Genomic DNA, 20,679 nt, shown 5'->3' with positions numbered 1-20,679 from the left:
GGGCAGTAAATGGGCGTTCCATCTCTGACAAAAGCGGTAGGGCAACCTTTGATAATGGCATATATAAAAGTCGAATAGATTAGTATTGGTCAATACTAGGGGATATGATGATTCTGGATCGCCCAGAGAGCGATCATAATTCACTCCTACTGAGTCTTCAATTCACTGGAGGTCCCAATCATAACAACCAAACTGAGATAGACACTGCTGACGCCTTGCTTACTAATGATCTACGCAGGGTTCGCTGGGCTAGGATCATTGATGACCCAGAGGTTCTGGAAAAGATAAGGTTGGAGGTAACACGGTCTCTGGGAGTTTTGCGCTAATTCCCATCTCAGGAAGATATAAATGGGAAAATAATTTCATTACATGAAGAATTATTTAAGGGATTAAAATCCCACTTTTTCAAAATGAGTAAACCCTTAAAACGCACATGCCAACCTTCTAGCAAATCATGGTATAACAAATCATGCCGTGAATCTTATAGCCTATTGGAGCTAGCTATAAGGTCGAAAAACATGCCAGACATTAGGAAGGCCAGGCTTAATTATCATAAAGTCCTAAATTGTGCTAAAAAAGAATGGGATGAGCAACATTGGCAAGAGCTCTTAGATGCTAGCAAGATGAAAAACCTGACAAAGTTCTGGTATATGGTCAAATGGGGAAATACACCTTATTCCCAAGTTTCTGCCAACCATGTCTCTACCGAGGACTGGGTTGAGTATTTCGAGACCCAGTTTTCAGGGTTGGATTTGGAAACTCATTGCTCCCCATATGACTTACGACCCCTGCCCACCCCCCAAGTTTTAACGTTCGACAGCAAAGAAGTCGAGGATGCTCTAAAAATGGTTCCTTGCGGAAAAGCCCCGGGATTGGACTGTATCCCAGCAGATCTCTTTAAATATGACCCAACCAACTGGGTGCCCTATATTGTATTTCTTGGAAATGCTATTGCAAAAGGGGCATGTATCTAGGATTCATGGCGAGGAGCGGAGATCCTGCCACTATATAAGAAAGGGGATCGCCCCATTACGGGGAACTATCGACCAATCAGCCTGATTGACTCCATCCAGAAAATTGTTGCTAGGATGGTTTTAGCAAGAATTCAGAGCTGGATTGAGCTTGAAGACGAACTGTCACCTTTACAGGCAGGGTTTAGATCATGCACGAGTACCATCGAGCAGGTCTTTAGGTTTTTATTGATTTATTGAAGAGTAGTAAGTTTGGGAGGTGGCACTATCTATGCTGCCTTCGTTGACCTTAAGTCAGCATTTGACTTAGAGCCCTCCACAACTTAGCCCTGGGTACTTAGTAATATGGGGATGCCAGAGGAGCTCCTGGATATAGTGATCAAGCTACATGAAGCGAACTTTGCACAAGTTCGCTGGGGAAAGCAAGGGCAGGGTACCAATAGATTTGCAGTGTCCCGGGGTGTAAGACAAGGGTGTGTACTAGCGCCAACCTTGTTTTTGTTGTTCATTAACAGGGTCGTGCAGTACTTTTCAGCCTTTCCAACTGATTCCCCCTCTTTGGACGGCATTAGGATTCCGCTACTTATGTTCGCGGACGACACCCTTATACTATCAAAGACCCAGATGGGGCTGCAAGCGGCCTTGCATAAATTTGAGGACTTTTGCCATGATAATGATTTACAGGTTAATGTAGCAAAAACCAAATTTATGATTTGGGTGAATTTGTAAAGCGTCCTACTCACCCGTTAGGGTCTCAAGGCGCTGGGAGGGATCAACTACTGCTCGAATAGCCAGGTCTTGAGTTGTTTCCTGAAGGAGAGATGGTCCTGGGTCAGTCGTAGGGTGAATGGGGAGGGAGTTCCATGTCTTTGCCGCCAGGTAGGAGAAGGATCTTCCTCCGGCGGTGGCTCTGCGAATGCGTAGGACGGTGGCGAGGGCGAGGGTGGTCGAGCGGAGCTGGCGGGTGGGTGTGTAGAATATGAGGCGGTTGTTGAGGTACTTGGGGCCCAAGTCGTGGAGAGCCTTGTGTGCGTGGGTGAGGAGTCTGAACGTAATTCTCTTGGTGACAGGGAGCCAGTGCGGGTCTCAGGTGGGCAGAGATGTGGTTGTGGCGGGGGATGTCCAGGATGAGTCATGCGGAGGCGTTCTGTATGCGCTGGAGTCTTTTCTGTAGTTTGGCTGTGGTTCCCACGTAGAGGGTGTTCCCTTAGTCCAGTCAGCTGGTGACGAGGGCCTGGGTGACCGTCTTCCTGGTTTCGGTGGGGATCCATCGGAAGATCTTTCGGAGCATGCGCAGGGTGTTGAAGCAGGATGACGAGACGGCGTTGACTTGTTTGGTCATCGTGAGGGAGGAGTCCAGGATGAAACCCAGGTTACGTGCGTGGTCTGTTGGCTTGGGGGCGGTGCCCAGGGCAGGGGGCCACCAGGAGTCGTCCCATGCGGAGGGAGATGATCCCAGGATGAGGACTTCCGTCTTGTCGAGTTCAGTTTCAGGCGGCTGGACTTCATTCATTCTGCGACATCTTTCATTCCTTCCTGAAGGCTGGCTCTGGCGGGGTCGTTTACGAGGGAGAGGATCAGCTGGGTGTCGTCAGCGTAGGAAATGATGTTGAGGTTGTGTTGGCGTGCGATGGCTGCGAGGGGGCTCATGTAGACGTTGAAGAGGGTGGGGCTGAGCGAGGATCCTTGAGGTACGCCGCAGATGACTTCGGTGGCCGCGGATCGGAACAGGGGGAGTAGGACTCTCTGGGTTCTTCCTGTGAGGAACGAGACTATCCACTCCAGTGCTTCCCCTTGGATTCCGGTGTTGCTGAGGCGCTGTATTAGTGTGCGGTGGCATACTGTGTCGAACGCTGCTGAGAGATCCAGGAGGATGAGGGCAGCTGTTTCCCCGTTGTCAAGCAGGGATCTGATGTAGTCGGTGGCTGCGATGAGGGTGGTCTTGGTGCTGTGGTTAGCTCGGAAACCGGACTGTGAGGGGTTGAGGGATCAGTTTGTCTCGAGGAAGGCGGCGAGTTGTTTGTTGACGGTCTTCTCGATGACTTTGGCAGGAAAAGGGAGGAGCGAGATGGGGCAGAAGTTCTTGAGGTCCGTGGGGTCCACGGTGGGTTTCTTCAGGAGGGCGCTGAGCTCAGCATGTTTCCAGTTCTCCGGGAAGGTGGCGGTGGCGAAGGAAATGTTGATCATGTCCCGGAGTTGGGGTGGGATGATGGAGTCGGCCTTGTTGAAGACGTGGTGCGGGCAAGGGTCGGTTGGGGATCCGGAGTGGATGGTGTTCATCGTGCGGGTGGTGCCTTCGGTGCTGACTGGTGTCCAGTTGCAGAGGGTGGTGGTGGGGGGCGCTGGTTCGGTGGTCGGGTGCGTGGTCTGTATGGCGAAGCTGTTGTGTATGTCGGCGATTTTGTGGTGGAAGAAGGAGGCGAGTGAGTCGCAGAGGTCCTGCGAGGGTGTGCTGTCGTTGTTGCAGGCGCTGGGGTTCGAGAGCTCTTTGACGATGGTGAAGAGTTCCTTGCAGTTGTGGGTGTTTTTGTCCAGTCGTTCTTTGAATGCTGCCCTTTTGGTGGTGCGGATCAGCTGGTGGTGTGTGCGGGTGGCATTCTTGAGTGCTGTCATGTTTTCTGTAGTCTGCTTGTGGCGCTAGGCTTCCTAGAGGGTGCGGCAGTTTTTCTTGGAGGTTTTGAGTTCGTTGGTGAACCACGAGGCTTTCTTGTTGCCGGGTCTGCTGGGAGGGTTCTTCAGTGGTGCAAGGTCATCGGTGCAGTTCGTGAGCCACTGTGTGAAATTGTGGGCTGCTTCGTTGGGGTCCGTTGTGTTGGTGGGATGGTTGTGGCTGGGGGAGGTGGTGAGCTGGTCGGCAGTGATCTTGCTCCAGCTCCTGCGGGGAACCTGTTGCGGGTGATGGTGGGTCGTGGTTCTCCTGAAGTTGAAGTGGACGCAGCTGTGATCAGTCCAGTGTAGTCCGGTGGAGTGGCTGAAGGAGATGTGCTTGCTGGAGGAGAAGACGGGGTCAAACGTGTGGCCGGCGTAGTGGGTGGGGTGTTCACCAGTTGCTTGAGTCCGAGGTTGGCGAGGTTGTCCAGCAGGGCGGTGGTGTTGCTGTCATTGCTGTTCTCCAGGTGGAAGTTGAGGTCCCCTAGGAGGATGTAGTCTGAGGAGGTGAGGGTGTGCGGGCTGGTGAAGTTTGCTATGGCTTCGCTGAATTTTGTGCGTGGTCCCCTGGGTCTGTAGATGAGAGTGCCTCTGAGGGTGGTCTTGGAGCCGATGTGTATCTGGAAGTAAAGGTACTCGGCGGCGGTGAGGGCGTCTTCGGAGTTAGTCGTGATACGGATGGTGTTTCTGTGGACGATGGCGATGCCTCCTCCGGTTTGGTTGATGCGGTCCCTCCGGTTGATCTTGTAGCCTTCTGGGATGGCTATGGAGATGTCGGGGGCTGAGGAGGCGTTCATCCAGGTTTCTGTGAGGAAGGCGACGTCTGGTGATGTTGTGTCGAGGAGGTTCCAGAGTTCGACGGCGTGTTTTTGGATGGAGCGGGTGTTGAGCAGGATGCACTTGAGGTGATTGTTGCTGGTGCTTGGCCTTGCGGGTGCGGTGCAGGTCCGGAGGCAGGTGAGCTTGCAGGTTTGGCAGGTGAAGGGTCCGTGGGTAAGTTTCGGGGTGGCTCGGTAGCAGGCGGGGTTCCGACCGGCGTTGAGTGCATGGAGGGTGACTGCATCGTAGGTCCGACGTGTGGGCTGGTATTGTCGAGGTCCAGGGGTCCTGGCGCTGGGCGCGGTACAGGCGCGGACAGGCGCAGATGGGCTTGCCTTAGGCGCGACTTCGGCGCGCCCGCTGCGCGCGGTCTCTGCGTGGTCTGCATAAGAGTGCTGACGGGAGGGAGGAGCAGCTGGGTGGCGGGAGCAGGGCGGCGAATGGGGATGCAGGAGGGTCCGGGGGGGCGGGGCCGCAGGGAGCAGCGGCGGGAAAAAACGAGCGGCAAGGAGGCAGCGGGCAACCAGGGAGAGCAGGCGGCAGCGGCGTGGGGGAGACCTCACCTGAAGACAGGGTCAGAGGTCGCTCCTCTGACCCTGTCTTCTTTCAAAAAGGATTCTTTCAAAAGTGATTCTTTCAAAAAGCAGGCCAGTGGTTGGTCATGTCACAATGAATAATATACAGCTAGAGCAGACCAATGTCATGACCTACCTGGGGCTTGTTTTGGAGAGTAAACTATGCTGGAAGCCTCAGATTGATACTCTATCCCTTAAGTTTGCCCAGTTATCAGGGTGCTTAGTCAAAGAACAGAGATCCTCGCTGACAAAAAGGATAGGTCCCGCTTTAAAGATCTATAACTCCAGGATAAGTTCAGCGATTCTGTATGGCGCGGAACTCTGGGGTTTTGCGGACCTCTCCCAGTTAGTTAAGGTTCAGAATAAATTTTTACGAAATCTAACAGGTCTTCCTCCCTCTAGCCCACTGAAGCCACTTTTAATGGATCTAGGGTGTCACTCAATAGAGGATGTGGCACGCTATAAGCCTGTGGCTTTATGGAGGAGGATCTGGACTACCCCCGAACTGGCACTCTTTGCAAAGGCAATCTTGGATGTTAGATCTGTTGTGGGTTCGGGTAACATCTTATGGTTTAAAAAAGTAAGAATTATCCTTGGGAATATGGGATTGTGCAATTTCTGGATAGATCCTGCTAACAACCTTTTTCCTCCAAAAAAAGCCTTTAAAGATCTATATTGGCTATCAGTTCGTCAAAAATATATTGCACAGTCCAATGCCTCTTCCTTGTCTGGAATGTTCCTTGAGCATAAACCTGATCCATCAATTAAAGACTATTGGGACATTATCACTAGGTCTAGTGATGGGAAGTTATACCATCAGTTTAGGGTCGGTTCCCTTCCAATAAAAACGTTTACCAAAAACTGGAATGGTCAGGAGGATGAATTTTGCCATTGGTGTACCGACCTAAAGGAATCAATCGCCCACATATTTTTTTTATGTCCCGCCTATACAGCCCCTCGGAACAAATGGCTTAGACCTATTTGTCGAAATATTGGTACACGGGTAGGGCTAGCGGCATTGAGGATCCTTAGGACTGACACAAAGGAACTGCTGGTAATTGCGGTAGCAAAATTCTTAGGATGGATGTGGATCATTAGGGCTAAACACTAAGCCATGGGTTGGTCCAGTACATTCCTGAAATGCTCATATTTTTTATGGTCCTACATTCCACATACCATTATATGATGCAATATTTTATGCTGTAGCATCTTTTTTGGTATGAATTGTTTTAAGTGCATATATAGTTTTAACCTAATGCTTTCAAAACTTGATGTGTATTTTATGATGTTTTTATCTCCATGTTTGTGTCTTTTATGATGAAATACTCGAAATAAAGACTTTTGAACTGAAAAAAAACAAGAGGGTGCTTTTCAGGACTACACCCATAAAGTGATAACCCCAGGGCTTCACACTACAAAGCGCACGCAGACACAACCATAGGACCCCACAACCACAGATGGCACAAGCAGCACCAGAGCTACAAGCATTGACGAGCAGGTGACTGCACTCACAAAGAATACCAGGACCTGACACCACTTCTCAAAAGAAACCACTGATACTAGCACACAAGATACACTCCTATATGAAAGGGCTCTGCCATTTTGGCTAAAGGTAAACAGCCTTGGTGAAAACCAAATGGAAAGACCTAAGGAAGCAATGCTGTACATAATAAACTGAAGCAAGGCAAACTGAAGAGCAGGAAAGGGGTTCCTTCTCTGCAAACTAGTACAACCAGAGCACAATTGATGATAAAATATTGCTAGATGAGACTACAAGTGAAAAAATGACTTCGTCCAGAAAAAGAAAGGAACTGCAAATGCTACTTACCAGTATGCATCTGTTCTTGGCATGTAGGGCTGCTGACATTCATATCTGTGCATAGATCGCCGCCTAGTGTTGGGTCCGGATGATTGCACATTGTTGTCCTGGAAGAGTCTTCGAAGTATCACGAGATAGGTGGCTCCTCCCCTGGACTACAGTGCGCATGGGCATCGCCTCCATCCCCAGATTGTTTTAGCCATTGGCAGAGATGGAGTGAACTATGTGAGTGATGACCATGCTATGAGCATATATATATATATGAATACTGCAGCTGCTACAGGCGCCGGGGAGGAGAGTGGGCGATATGAATGTCAGCAGCCCTACATGCCAAGAACAGATGCATACTGGTAAGTAGCATTTGCAGTTCGAGGCATGCGGGCTGCTGAATTCATATCTGTGCATAGAATACATAGCAGTCCTCCTATTATTGGCAGCCGCCCGTGCCAGCTGCAGCAGTTTGAAAAAGTGTTTTGAGAACAGCCTGACCAACAGCTGCCTGCTGTTTGGAGTGCACGTCCACACAGTAATGTTTAGTAAATGTATGTGTGGTAGACCATGTGGCTGCCCTACAAATATCCTCTAAGGGAATGTTACCCAGGAAAGCCATAGAGGCCCCCAACTTTCTGGTGGAGTGGGCTCTTGGTGGAATTGTGAGAGTGCGTTTAGCCTTAGCGTAACAGATCTGAATGCATTTCACGATCCACCTAGCGATACCAGCTTTGGAGATAGCGTTTCCCTTGTGGTGTGAGACAAATGCAACGAAAAGTTGCTTGGTCTTTCGAAAATCCTTTGTCCTGTCAATGTAGTACATTAAGGCTCTTTTAACGTCAAGGGTGTGGAGCATTCGCTCCGCCAGCGACTCTGGGTTTTGAAAAAACACTGGCAACTCAATTGTCTGGTTCATGTGGAATTGAGATACAACCTTGGGTAAAAATTTAGGGTTAGTGCGGAGCACCACCCTGTTAGCGTGTACTTGGAAGAAAGGTTCTTGGATGGTGTAAATGTATAGGCATTTATATAGCGCACTACTTACCCGTAGGGTCCCAAGGCGCTTCGACCGCTGCGAAACCCTTCCTGGCTTCCCTGAGAGATGGTCCCTTAATGGGCATCTCCAGGGTGAGACCAGGCATCCCCGGCGGTCTGGTGGGGCCGTTAGTGAAGATGAGGCAAGCTAATGCCAAGAGTTGCCGAGTGTGATCGCTGATCAGAGTGGGCACCGAGGCGAGAGAATTATCGAGTCCGCTGACCCTGGTCCAGAAACCTGCCGCGCCGGGATTCGAACCCTGGTCCCGGGCCGTCCTCTGCTCTCGGGTCTGCCGCCTCTAACCAGTGAGCCACACTACTTCGCCTGCAACTCACTAACCCTCCGTAGCGATGTAATTGCTACTAAGAAAGCCACCTTCCAAGTCAGAAACTGAAGCTCACAAGAGTGCAGTGGCTCAAAGGGAGGACCCATCAGCCTTGTAAGAACCACATTGAGGTTCCATTCCGGAGCTGGTGGTGTCCGTGGTGGAATGACCCTTTTGAGTCCTTCCAGAAAAGCCTTGATAGCAGGGACCTTAAAAAGTGATAGGTGTTGCCTATTCTGGATGTATGCTGCCATTGCAGACAAGTGAATGCGGATGGAAGAATACCCCAAATTGCATTGGTACAGGTGGAACAGGTAACAAATTATGTTCTGAATGGAAGCATCCAGCGGGTCAATATCGTGGTTTACACAGTAAATGACAAACCGCTTCCATTTAGCCGCATAACATGCTCTAGTAGTGGGCTTCCTTGCCTCCCGAATGATGTCCATGCAATCGGGGGGAAGATTGAGGTAGCCAAACTCTAGGACTTCAGGAGCCAGATCGCCAGGTTGAGCTGTTGCGGATCTGGGTGCTGAATGTCGCCATGGCTCTGCGTCAGAAGGCTGGGTGTGAGATGAAGCCTTTGATGCGGTACCATGGAGAGTTCCAGAAACGTGGTGTACCATGGTTGGCGAGCCCACGTTGGAGCAACCAGGATGAGAGTCATCGAGTGCTGCCTGAGCTTGCGTGCCACCAGCGGTATCAGAGGTGCTGGGGGAAAAGCGTACGCAAATCTGCCTGACCAGTTCATCCACATCGCATTGCCCTGCGATTGCGGGTGTGGGAACCTGGCGGCGAAGCTTTGGCATTTTGCGTTCTCCTTTGTGGCGAACAGGTCTATCTCTGGATGACCCCACCTTTGGAAGTACGGTTGGAGTACTGATGGATGTATCTCCCACTCGTGCATTTGGTGGCTGTGCCTGCTGAGCAGGTCCGCCATCTGGTTGTCTTTGCCCGGGAGATGCTCCGCCATGAGGAAGATGTTCCTCTGAATGGCCCACTTCCACATGCTCTGAGCCAGATGAGACAGCTGCGGAGAGTGTGTGCCCCCCTGCTTCTGAATGTAGTACATGGCCGTCATGTTGTCCGTCCGGATCAACATGACCTTGTTGCACAGATGTACTTTGAATGCCTTCAAGGCCATGAAGATTGCCATCAGTTCCAAAACGTTGATGTGCATCTTCCTTTGCTGTAGTGTCCATAGTCCTTGCACTGTGTAGTGGAGTACATGCGCTCCCCATCCTTGGAGAGAAGCGTCCGTTGTCAGGATAATCTGTGGCACAGGCTCCTGGAACGGTCGGCCCTTGCAAAGGTTTTGTGGATTCCACCAATGCAGAGAGTTGTATGCCCGACCGCTCACCAACACTAGGTCTGTCAGTTGCCCATGAGCCTGAGTCCACTGACGTGCTAGGCACTCCTGAAGCGGACGCATATGTAGTCTCGCGTGCGGGACGATGGAGATGCAGGAGGCCATCATGCCTATCAACTGCATGAACACCTTCGCAGGAAGCGAGTGCTGAGGTCTGAATCGTTGGATCAGCGTCTGGATACTGGCGATTCTCACTGAATTTGGCTGCGCAGTGGCTGCCAGAGTGTCTATTGTCGCGCCCAGATACTGCCGTATATGGGCGGGTTGGAGATGGGATTTTGGATAGTTTAGCGAGAATCCCAGATCGTGCAGGAGATGAATGGTGCGGGACACGTGGTCGGCGCACTGCTGTTCTGACTTTGCCTGAATGAGCCAGTCGTCCAGATAGGGATAGACGTGGACGTTCTGGCGTCGTAGATGCGCCGCTACAGTCGCCAGGCACTTTGTAAAGACTCTTGGCGCTGTGGTGACCCCGAAAGGCAGAACCCTGAACTGGTAGTGCTGGTCTTGAATCGTGAATCTGAGGTACTTCCTGTGTGAAGGATGCAGGGGAATATGAAAGTATGCATCCTTGAGATCCAGCGTAGCCAGGAAGTCCCCCTGCCGAAGCAGAGGGAGAACCTGCTGCAACGTGAGCATATGGATGTGCTCCGACAGAATGTACCAGTTGAGGGGCCTGAGGTCCAGGATGGGCCTGAGGGATCCGTCCTTTTTGGGGATTAGAAAGTACAGAGAGTAAACTCCTGTTCCCCTTTCTTGCAGTGGAACGAGCTCTATTGCCCCTTTTTGCAGCATGACTTGAACCTCCTGCTGCAACAAGTGCAAGTGCTCGCCGGACATAGGACGGTTTCTTGGAGGTATGTTTGGTGGAGTGGAAGTAAGTTCCAGACAATAACCGTACTGGATAAGAGATTTGACCCACCTGTCCGTGGTGATGGATTTCCATGCGGGCAGGAACTGCTGGAGTCTCCCCCCGACCGGTGTCGTGGGGCAGTGACAAGGCGTCACTGTTTGTTGGTGGTGGAGGACCTGGAGCTGTTGTTTCCACGTCCCCTGCCTTTGACGTTGTTGCCCCTGTAACCACCTCTACCTCTGTTGGTGTATGAGGTTTGGGTGTTGCTTTTATAGTACTGCGTGGATTGTGATGCCTGACCCCTTGAGGTGCCTCTGTTATTGGAGCGGCGAAAGGAACCACCCTGAAACTGCTGGGACTGGAGGGCCCCCATAGACTTAGCAGTGTCCGTGTCTTTCTTCATTTTTTCAAGGGTTGCATCCACTTCAGGGCCAAACAGGTGGTCTGGATTAACTGTTTGGTTTAAAATGGTTGTCTGTATATCTGGTTTGAAGCCTGATATTCTAAGCCATGCATGTCTCCGCAGCAACACGCTAGTGTTTATCGCCCTGGAGGCGGTATCAGCCACGTCCAGTGCACATTTGATGGATGCGTTGGTGATCAGCTTCCCCTCCTGAATCAACATTTTTGCTGCCTCTTTGTACTGATCAGGTAAGTGCTGCAGAAGTGTTTCTAGGGTGTCGTAGTGCGCCCTATCGTAGCGTGCAAGTAGGGCCTGCGTGTTTGAAATGCGCCAAATATTAGCTGCCTGCGCAGCAATACGTTTTCCTGAGGCTTCAAATATTTTTGACTCTTTGTCTGGGGGAGGAGCGTCACCCGTGGTCTGCGAATTCGCCCGCTTGCGTGCGTTGGATACAACCAAAGAATCCAGTGGCAAGTGTCCCTTGATGTACGTTGGATCCGAGGGCGCTGCCTTGTATTTTTTGTCAATACGAGGATTGATGACTCGCGCCCGAGTGGGCTCCCTGAAAACCTCTGGCGCGTGCTTTAGCACTCCCTTGAGCATAGGCAATGTCTTGACTGACTTTTCAGCCACTGAGAAAGTGTCAAACAGAAAATCGACATCCACAGGATCCGCATGTAGGTCGACATCATGATTAGCTGCAGCCCTCTCAATCAGAGCGTTGAAGGCTGCAGAGTCCTCTGTTGGAGAAGTTTTCGCTGCAAAAAACTGCGGTTCATGACCCGACTGAGGGTCCTCAGGGTCGCCTCCGGCAGACCAAGGTTCATGCACCTCCTCCGGATCCGAGTATGCTGGATATTTGTACTCGTCCTCCTCATCTTCGTCACCTTCCCCAGCGTTAGAATGCGTCTGTGAAAGTTCTAGATTTTGTGGAGATGCAGGCTCCATAGGGGCAGAAGTACCCGCAGAGTCCTTTTTGTTCTTGAGTGGAATACGAAAATGTTCCAACACCGGCTCCGGGGTGATCTTCCTTTTAAGGAGAGAGAGCTTTCCGGTGTTGGCGTCGATGATAACCTCTCGACGCTCCTCATCTGCGAGTGGCTGGAGCAGAGGCTTCGGCACCACCAATGACGCCTTGGGCGTTGACACCACCTTCAAGGGCACCCCGGCCCCATGCCTTGGAGCGAAAGCCTTCGGCGTCGTCTTCGGCGGCAGCGTGAAGTGGATAGGCGTCTGCGCCTTTGCCGGCTTTGGTGTAGGCTTCGGCACCACATCCTTCGGTTCGGGAGCCACAGCGTCCTTCCGAATACGTTGCAGGGACTCCGTGACCTTTTTTGTTGAGGCCGGGGAGGGCTGGACCGGCTTGAGCGATTCCCCCGAGTCCGGAGTCGGGTCGGCGAAAGGCACGGTCTTCGGAGCCGACACATCACCACCCTTGGCCTTGACGCCCGGATTCGGCGCAGCCAGAGCTTTGGAGTCGTCTTGACGCTTCTTCGAAGCTCTCTTCGGGTCCTCGACCTCGACCATCTTCGGCGCCGACGCGGCCGCGTCGGTCGTCTTCGCCTTCGGCTTCGACACCGAGGTCTTCGGGTCGGCCATCTTGGCGTGGCTCTTGACGTCGGCCATTTTGAGTTTTTTTGACATTGAGGCCTCTGGAGCCTTCTGTCCCACCAGTGCGACTTTCACTTTCGGTTTCGATACCGTTGGTGTGGACCCCGATGGCTTCACTTTCGGTTTCTTTACCGGGAGTGGCGCATCACAAATGTCCGTGGCCGGGCCCGGAGGCGGGGCCGTGGGACGATTATTGAGGTCTTGGGTAAGGCCCGAAGGCGATCCCTCGACCTGGGCCGTATAGTGGGGGTTGACCCCTGAGTCAGTCTGAAGATGCTCCTCCTCTGAGCTATCCTCCACGGTGGCAATGGCCCCATCGTCGTCCCTTACCTCTCCGACGACTTCATCAAACTCCTCGTCTCCCGCGTCGTAGTTTTCCTCCTCAGACACCGGGCTAGAGTCCGAAACTTGAAAGACATTGTCGTCTCCAACTTCTTCTTCGAAGAGGTTGTCTGGCGGGGGCGCTGATAACTGGGCCTGGAGTCTAGCGGCCCGACGAAGCTTGAGAGTCTTCTTACACCGGAACTTTGAGCAGGCCATACACCTGGCCTCATCATGGTCCGGCGATAAACATTTGTTGCACACTGGGTGCACGTCGAGGTGTGAATACTTTGAGGTGCACACCGGGCACCTCTTAAACGGAGTTCGTTCCATGTTAAGTAGTCTGGAGCGTCGTGTAGGCCCGTCCGCGCGGACAGCACGCGGAAGGGCAGCAAGAGTTCGGAGCTGACGAACAAACAAACCCGAACGATGGACAATACCGACGCTAAGCCTAAAGACCTTTTGGTCTCAAGTTAGGAAAGTTAAACAACTATCGATTCCGACAGAGGGAACCGAAACACATCCGAACCCAATGGCGGAAAAAAACAATCTGGGGATGGAGGCGATGCCCATGCGCACTGTAGTCCAGGGGAGGAGCCACCTATCTCGTGATACTTCGAAGACTCTTCCAGGACAACAATGTGCAATCATCCGGACCCAACACTAGGCGGCGATCTATGCACAGATATGAATTCAGCAGCCCACATGCCTCGAACATATGAATTCCACTGGGGAGGCACCACAAACTTATATCAATTGAATGAGAAGATGTGGCAACGTCATTCCCCAAAAAAGCAGTTGGAAGAAATGGCAAGAGTTGGAATGGACATGCCATGCACTTTACTCAAAAATAAAAGGGGTGAGAGCACTGTTGGAACACAAGCCCTCTGTATGGCTTGCCACCATGCTCTATTAATATTTCTGACCTGTTTTATGTTTTTCCCCAGAGACCTCAACAATCTGCAAGCTCAGATGCGATACTCTTTCCGAACAGGACACACAAATCTGCTGGATGGAGGCACAAAATTGTGCCTCCACCTATCGTTAGAGTGTCCAGTGCCTAGGGCCCTAGACACCGTCTTTCCAGCAAAGAAAATACCACATCATTCACATCCTTTGGCACCTTGTTATAACGTCAGGCTAAACCTAATTGTAGGAAAATTGAAACATTGTAGTGGATCAATTACACCACTGAATTAGACCTGAAATTAAAAGCAGCCTTAAAAGACCATGAGAACTCATTTATATTCTGTCAAAACTGATTATTTTGCTAAAGTAATTTCTGAAGACCCCAAATATAACAAAAACTATATTTTCGATTGTGCACTCATTAGCAACCCCTATTTGTACATCTCAATCATTTGTCCGTTCTCAAACATTTTGAGGCTACTTCTCTTTCGAGCATAAAGGCATGAAAATGTTTTTGGCCAGATGAAAGGAACACTCACTTTATCACAAATGAGCAATGTAGATTGGTTAATCTAGTCCAATATCTCCTGTGTTCCCAAAGACTGCCTTTTTACACCTGTTTAGCCCTTGATCATGAATCTTTCCTTTTAAAACCATAACTTGGCCGCTATATTAGTTACTTTACAAGTCTAATGAAGTTTCCTTTTTTGACAGAGTTGAGACTTGCTCAGATACAACTCAAAATATATGCCGATGCCCCGTACAATAAAAAAAATACACACACATATATATATATATATATATGTTATTTTAATTTGGGGCTTGGGTTTTTGGGTCTTTATGACCCGTGATACTTTGACCTATTCCTTTTCACTTAACACTTAGATACGGCAATTATGGCACCCATATAATGGCTAATGTTGCAGATTCTTGTGATTTGCTTGATCTTTTATGTGATTTTGTAATCCGTTTTATTAACAAGTAAATACAATGTTCACGGTTGAATGTGAATAGAGTTAGGAACCCCCTTTTCCTCCTCCCTTAAACACATCAGGCTGGAAAATTATTCATTTATAAGTATTTCCAACTTGGACCTAGGAATAGTAAAACATGCGTATTTGCACAAGTATTGCTAGATTTGCACATTCTATCAAAATGATGCACTTTAAAGCACGATTTTGCACTTTATAATGTAAGCACATAGCACTTTATATTGACCTTTCTATTAGTCTTAGGTCCAAAATTCAAACTCGCCATTATTTTGAGTGAATAGGTAGGAGGATTACGTATTTGTAAATAAGGTTCCTTTTAAGCGGATTAATGTATTTTACCATGATTGTCAAAAGAACCACCTATGGATTCTAAGTCACAATGAACATCGATTCTGCACAATATATATTTCATGTTAAATTTGCAAAAGTATTTTACATTTATTCAGAAAATGGAATTTTTAATATACTTGGGTGTTTTGCCTAGTATGTCTTTTATGTCTACACACAAGTTTGCACAGGTGTTATCAGTTATCCACGTACTAGCACTTTAAAAGGTGTACCTTGCATTGCAATCGCTGTCATGTGATCAAGGCTCCGCTGAGCTGAAACGTCTGTGACTCTTTCTGCCTAATAAATCTGTAAAGTACCTCGAGGTCCGTGTCCGGTGTCTACTTGCTGGCTGTGCGAGCTTGTGGGCAAACGGAGTGCAGGATATAAATATATATATATATATATATATATATATATATATATATATATATATATATATATATACACACACACACATACATACACACTCCCGATCAGCCCTCTAATGGTCAATACCAGAAGCTTTATGTGGCACAAAAAAAACAGAGTTGCTGGAAAAGTACGCATACATTAGCAAGAGTTCCTGTTAAAAATTAATAAATAAACTGGGTGAAACATCACAAGTCAAATACTTTTTCCGATCACCCAATAGGATGACCGATTGGAGGATCACATGAGCATGAGAAAATGCAGAGGCGTGTAAATGAACATGCAAGCTACATTGGCCCTTAAAAGTGTAGATACACTATGCATGATTCCCAAAACCTAATAGCATTCTTTCATGCTGGGTCCACCATAACCACATCCACTCTTTGTAAACTTACGGGATCTGCTCCAGCACTGTAAGGAGCCCTGGAGTAAGGCTTGGGTACCCAGGGCTGAACAAATTATAATCCACAATCATCCATTGGTTGTTGTACCTGATGGGAGAAGAAGAATGACTGATGTCACCTTTTTGGTAATTTTGTCAGTTTTTAAAAGAACCAAAACATATTCTCTTTAAAAGACAAGTGAACCGTGTATATGGGATCCCTTGATGGTTTTATGGGTTTTCATTGCTTGATCAGGTGCCCACCCCATAGAACACCTATTGGCTATTCCTACACCGCCAAGGGATCTTACATGCGGTTTTATATTTGCAAATGTTGATGACTTTTATGTTATCTTTATTATCATAGGATATTATATGATGTATGTGCTTGGATAATAAGCGTGTACTTCACAGATGTATATAAAACCTAGCGTTTGAATACATAACGAGATGAACTGAATGTGTAATGCAGCAGAAAAATACCCATGAATTTTCTTTCACATTACCCCACTAATAAAGAAGACAATTTCTACAAAGACTTTGAGAATCTATATAAAAACAGTTTCTTTGGCTCTCATGAGAGTAGCAATTTCGGCTTTCTCGTTTCTCAAAGTTGTTGAATGGGAGCACTCTGGATTCTCAAAGAGAACAGGACATTAAAGATTGCAGGCTGCCTGTGTTCTGCTTTCAGGTATGCGACAAACACGATGCACCGTTCACAATGGCAGAGCTTTCAGTATTAATGATTATTATCCAGAATTCAGTAAGAAGGGAATTCAAAAAATGTAATGTACCATCTGACTTTACAGTATTCTTTGTTTTTCATAATCACCACACTTATCTGCTAAAATAATTGTGCACACACTCTGCAAAAGTATGGTTTCTAATAAAGCTTATAACATGGTAGCCCGACATCTTGTGCATGTTATCTTAGGAACAAGGTGCATTGGAATTCACTTAAATGCCGGGTCTCTGACAGATAATGTCAGAGACACTTGTATGATTCCGAACCCAAACACTCTCTGGGTTAAGTTCACCAGTGTTTTGTGGGACGCAACCTGTCGTTTGTCTCCTCTAAATGTTAAGCTGGTCTAACTAAACTTCCTTAGGGCCAAGACAAATCTGAGTGTGGCAAGGATAGATCCTGTTATGCAACAAGCGTACCTCCTTTCATAAAAGGGATCTTCAGTCCTCTCTTCTAGATCCATCTTCCTGCTTCTCCACCCACAACACACACGTTCCTTGTCTGGACTACAGAAACCTGACACTGCTAGCCCTCGGGGGAGTCAAAGTATACAGGTCCTGAGCAGGTCAAGGGGTAAAGGGGATGATACCCAACCAGATTTCCTGTCTTTCTTTGCACAAGCAAGATCTACAAGGGCCAGGAGGTCAGTCCACACTTGCAGAGAGGGACAATCCACGTACATGGAGGGACTTACCTGTTTACCATCTCGCTTAGAATACTGGGCTGGCATGTATTTCAGAGTAGGTCCAAATTCATTGGGCCACCATGTAAGTGAATATCATTATTAATGCTTTATTGTTGGAATTATCCCTTGTTTCCTCTAAGAACAGTAAATAAAGGAGTATTTATTTATAGTTAATATACAGACAGAGTACTTTTTAATTAGTGATGTGTTTTGTGAAGACTGTCCCTTCCTCCTTGCTGTAGGAGCCCTGCTTGTTGCATACCCTACTTCCTTGACCACATAGAAATTCTGAGCCCTCAAGTGAGGTTCAATCACCCCACATTCATCCGACACTAGACTGGGCATCGATCTTTACAATTTGTTGGACGCTTGATCCCTATTCTTAACTAGCCTGAACTTAAGGTCCTCATTATGGAGTTAGTCCAATCAACACATGTGAAGGCAGTGAACTGGAATCATCTGCTACTCACTTATTTTTCTGCCACCAGCCAAAACCCTTTTAGTGTTTCTGTATCTCTCAAATCCCTCAAGAGCACCTTAAACACCTGGTTAAAAAGGTGGCAGCTACGGGCAGTGAGACTAAGAAATGCATCGTTGTCTGAGGCATCCCTATAAGAATTTACAATGCACCTTTGTTGAAAGAACTAGAGTGTCTAAGTGAAGTATTCTGGTGCCTGCACAAAACACTTTAATAAAGGAATGTCATCTACACAAGGCAGCTGTGATTTGAGCCAAGATGACCAGCCCATGACATATACAAGGTTTAACGGAGGACTGGGACATGCAGTTGGTTCCCAAAATGCCAAATACTGATGAGATCTGGGACAAACTCAAGACCTGGTTAGCCAATTAAAGAGGCCCACGTAGATGTTATTGTTATGGTGTATCCTTCACTGAGCAACAGTGTCTGACTACAGCACTGCCATCACCATTAAGAGCCCATCACATCACCAGACTGAAACAACCAGGGAACAAGGGCCACACACACACAACTGTCTGTCCTAGGGGATGCTTCATAATATGGTGTTTCAGAATCTACACCTGTAAATCCACTGCTGCTTTGACATCACCAAAGGCAGCTATCACTGCATCAGAAACTCTCATAACTAGAGAAGGAGGTGTCCACCCTCCACATGAAGCAGAGGAAGGACAGGAGCTCTTCACAAAAAAGAACGTAGCAAGAAAGAAACGGTTTCAATATAGATACACATCTATTACTAAGGTAGACACGGTCCTCCATGGTGCCAATGAAAATCAAGTGAGGCTCTTTCGATGCTCACATGATTAAAGGAAGAGAAATATACTCACCTTTGCTGACCTCACCAAAGACATATGGGCGGATGAAGCAGCACATACTCCCTGACCCCCAATGTCCTTAACTAGCAACCTGCAGAATGTATAGCACAGATCGAGAGCATGGGTATGAAGATCTTAAAAGAAGACTGACAGACCTGGCAGCAGCAGGATTCTCTCACAAATGTCCATGCATCGCCGCAGGGTCAGGCAAGAGGTCCAGTCCAAACAGAGCTAAGATACTCCAGAGGTAGAAATATCAGAGATCCCACTGCTTAGGGAAATTTCTAGATGTCTCCCAAGAAATGGTTGCACTAGACTAGTTCTGCTCATTCACATCTTTTAAGAAAGAACAACACTGCATTTCTCCCAGATAGGAGGTACCAAAAATAGGAACAAAAGGAGAACAAGAACCATTCCCCTTGGAAGATGAGTATACAGAGTCAAAAATGGCTCCACAAGAATTGCCTATATTGGCTCAATTGCACTTCGTACAGTTTAAACAATTTCATAGTCATTTTATTCAATTTAATTCTGTTCATTATAGGCTGTGGAGGAGGAGTAGAACACCACATTCCCGACGGTGCCACGTGGCAGCAACAGGAGACCACATCAGTGATGGGACTGAAACATATTATTGAAGTTGCTAAGCATGCACATCATCCAAAGATTATTAGCCTGGGCACCAATGGCATTATTCCTCCTATGGAAGAGAGAGAAGATATGCTAGACTCTGGGAAGGATTATGTTACTTACCCTGTAAGCATCTGTTCTTAGCATGTAGAGCTGTAGATTCACATACTTCGCGTACTCCTGCCATCCAGTGTTGGATATGGAGGTTTGCAAGTTGTTTTTCTTCGAAGAAGTCTTTTCCAGTCACAAAGTAAGGTGACTCCTCCATTCCGTGATGATGCGCATGGGTATCAACTCCATTGTTCGATTGTTTTCCCGCAAAAGAGTGAGAATGAAGTAAGTAAGTGTAGTATAGAGATGTCCATGCGTATGTAAGGTGAATAATAAGAACTGCAACAAAGATAGGGGTCCGGGGAGGTGGGAGGGCGCATGTGTATCTACAGCTCTACATGCCAAGAACAGATGCTTGCAGGGTAAGTAACAATGTGTTTGAGGCATGTGTGCTGTAGATACACATGCTTTGCATAGACTGTATAGCAGTATTCTACCAAAGCGGTGTCTAACCAGTGGCTGTTGCAGTTGTTTGAAAAAGTGATTTTTGCACTGCTTGTCCTACATTAGCATGTTGATGTGCTAATACACCCACACAATAATGTTTGGTAAATGTGTGTGGTGTAGACCATGTACCTGCCTTACATATGTCAGCTATGGGAATGTTGCTATAAAAGGTCACAGATACTCCTATTATGCGAGTAGAATGCGCTCTAGAAGGTATAGTTACAGTTCTTTTAGATTTAAAATAGCAAGTTTGAATACGTTTAACAATCCACCTAGAAATACTGGAATTATATATAGGATTTCCTTTACGAGTTAGAGCAAAGGCAACAAAAAGTTGTTTTGCAAAAATCTTTTGTACTAGGAGTATAATATAATAGTGCTCTTTTGACATCAAGTGTATGTAGAGCACTTTCTGTTACTGAATTAGGTTGAGGGAAGAACATCGGTAACTCAACTAAGTGGTTAATATGAAAAGCAGAGACCACTTTTGGAAGGAATTTGGGGGTTGAACAAAGTACCAATCTGTCTTTATGAAGTTGAAAGAAAGGTTCTTCTAAGGTTAATGCATGTAGCTCACCAACACGCATTAGTGAAGTGATAGCCATTATAAAGGATTCTTTCCATGAAATAAATTATAATGAACAATTGTGTAAAGGTTCAAAGGGTGGACCCATAAGCATTGTGAGAACAATGTTATGGTTCCAGACAGGTGCAGGTGGTATTATTCGTTTAGAGCCTTCCATAAAGGCTTTAATTATTGAAACTTTGAATAAAGATCTGTTTTGAAGGTACGCAGCTATTGCTGCAAGATGTAGTCAAATGGATGTGTAAGATAAGCCAACTCAATGTTGATGCAAAAAGTAACAAATAATATTTTGTATAAATGCATCTAGAGGGTTAATTCTGTTATTATTACAATATATAACATCTTTTCCACTTAAGAATCGTCATACAATCTGGTGGTAAATTTAAGTATCCAAACTCTATGATTTCAGGAGCCCA

General features: G+C 47.6%; 1 protein-coding gene across 1 annotated transcript in view; it reads right to left on the bottom strand.

Moving 5' to 3' along the window:
• PLBD2 (phospholipase B domain containing 2) overlaps positions 1-20,679 on the bottom strand; it is a 277,840-nt gene that overhangs the window by 70,114 nt on the left and 187,047 nt on the right. Inside the window, exon 8 of the mRNA XM_086943253.1 lies at positions 15,777-15,872. Coding sequence (XP_086799379.1) covers positions 15,777-15,872 — 96 coding nt within the window. The remainder of the gene's footprint in view (positions 1-15,776; positions 15,873-20,679) is intronic.

This window comes from Lissotriton vulgaris, chromosome 11 (assembly GCF_964263255.1).
Source record: "Lissotriton vulgaris chromosome 11, aLisVul1.2, whole genome shotgun sequence".
NCBI classification, from domain to species: Eukaryota; Metazoa; Chordata; class Amphibia; order Caudata; family Salamandridae; genus Lissotriton; species Lissotriton vulgaris.
The sequence above is the reverse complement of the archived record's forward strand: the minus strand, read 5'-3'. Positions and strand labels throughout refer to the sequence as shown.